This window comes from Crocodylus porosus, unplaced genomic scaffold (assembly GCF_001723895.1).
Source record: "Crocodylus porosus isolate Cpor-Errol unplaced genomic scaffold, CroPor_comp1, whole genome shotgun sequence".
Lineage (NCBI taxonomy): Eukaryota > Metazoa > Chordata > Crocodylia > Crocodylidae > Crocodylus > Crocodylus porosus.
The window spans coordinates 257579133-257580997 of record NW_017728886.1 but is presented as its reverse complement, the minus strand read 5'-3'; the positions used below and the strand labels follow the sequence as shown (position 1 = coordinate 257580997).

The 1865-nt window shown below is 36.2% G+C and overlaps 1 protein-coding gene across 1 annotated transcript in view; it reads right to left on the bottom strand.

The window, feature by feature from the left end:
- Positions 1–361: 361 nt before the first annotated feature.
- Positions 362–1865, bottom strand: part of EFR3A (EFR3 homolog A) — a 99868-nt gene continuing 98364 nt past the window's right edge. The window contains exons 21-22 of the mRNA XM_019546917.1: positions 1422–1471; positions 362–513 (exon numbers count right to left, since the gene is read on the bottom strand). Of these exons, the coding sequence (XP_019402462.1) occupies positions 408–513; positions 1422–1471 (156 nt within the window). The 3' untranslated portion in view covers positions 362–407. The remainder of the gene's footprint in view (positions 514–1421; positions 1472–1865) is intronic.

Below are 1865 nucleotides of genomic sequence, written 5' to 3'. Positions count from 1 at the left end.
GGTGTGGGTCTGTGTGGGTGAGTTGGGGGAGAAGGGGAGTGAAAAGGGCTGCAACCATGAATTGTAAATACAGCACCTACTTTTAGGAACTTTTGTAATATTTTGTTTGAGCCTTTGGCAAAAAAGTTCTCTCTTTTGAGTTTTAAACCTACTGAAATGTGAATACTTTATAAAAGAATAATTGATAAGGTGAACATAATTAACCTAGTTTTAAATTTTATTGAAGAATAAACAGTGCAGAATAATTTTGAAGGCTGGCTAAAAGACATCCCTATTTGTTTTAAGTCCACTGTTTCTTCTAAAAACTATGGTCATTTGACAAAACAAACAACAAAAACTTGACAACTCTTCTTGGTCTTTCTATTGTACTCTACTCTAAATAATGTCCAGCAGACTTCAGAAGACACTTAATACACACAAAGATCTGGAAACTTCATCTCATAGACTGGAACGGATTGGTAATGAGCATGTCCAGCGGTAACAGTCAACGTTCCCGAAGGGCTAGGTGGAGGACTGTAAAAGAAGAATGATAAACCAAATATATGACTTAACTTCTCAAAATGACATTTACATACAATCTGCTGTTATCTGAGGTCCATATGTCACCTGCCAGGAAACTTGAAAGTAATTTCCCCTTCCCCCTTGTCTTTATACTATCCTTTTCTTGAGTTCTTAAGAACGCCAAATTATAATGGCTCATTTTTGTTTATGTCTGTCTGAATCATCAGCTTCATTGATGTCAATGTAGCTATGGAAATATGGTTTGTTATTATTAATAAACAGTATTATCTATGTAGAACAACAGATGTACATGACATGTTACAATAAACAAGGACAGATTGCTAACCAATTCTTAGAGAAGCAACCGTAAGGGAAAATAATATTTCCTTCCTTGTAGCAGCAAGATTATTTTTGCAAATCTGACTAATACATATGATACACCCACACAAATTTCTAGTGCCATGTTGCTCAAATATGCTTCCACATCTGAAATATTTTTGAAACCTAAGCAGAGACCAGCTGCACCCTCAGTTATGTGAATAAACTTCAGAGAAAGTTGCTAAGATTGATGGGCTCAATTGAGGCCTCCGTGGACACTTCAGAACAATTTAAAAGATAAATCAAATTTTCCCCTTAAATGATCTGCTTTGATTACAACACAGCAATTTTAAAAATAAGCAGTATCTGATGTGATTATAGGATGATCTTGGCAATGGATATTTTTCTCTAACTAAAAAAATTGCAAATAGCTATAAAATCAAATGTTTTCCTAGGAGAACCTTTAACTGAAGGCAACTGTCTTCTATTTACTAAAGCTGTGGTGTCTAGGAACATGGTAAACACTTCAAGCTAGCACAGAATTCCCTAATAACGACTTGCGTTTGTCATTACTGCCAACCGTTTTGCGTATAAAACCTTACCGAATGGTGAGCTCCAGTATCTGTGCAAGTCTGTCATGAAGCAAGTTTGCCTAGAGAGAAAATATAAGGATTTTAATGACACCCTGAAGAAAAACTACTGCAGATGAAAAGCAGCTTATAGAAATAAGCCGGAACAGTTTAGTAAGTGCATTTCACATGGCCAGGTGGTAAATATGGGCAGTATCCACTATTTCAGCTTTGTTTTCCTGCTGCATTAAGGACTCTAGGTTTTGGGAAGGGTATTATAAAAGACATACATGAGGCTGTAGGTTACACCGATTTGTACAACAGAATCTGGGAGTAGCAAAATTGAACCAGATTTTTAAATGACTTCAGTTATGAACTAGCAAAAATTCTTCCAGTCAGTTAGGCCTATGTGGGCATGAATGCAAAGATACTTTTTCAAGCACTTCCACAGTCATAGATTCATAGACATCAGGGCTG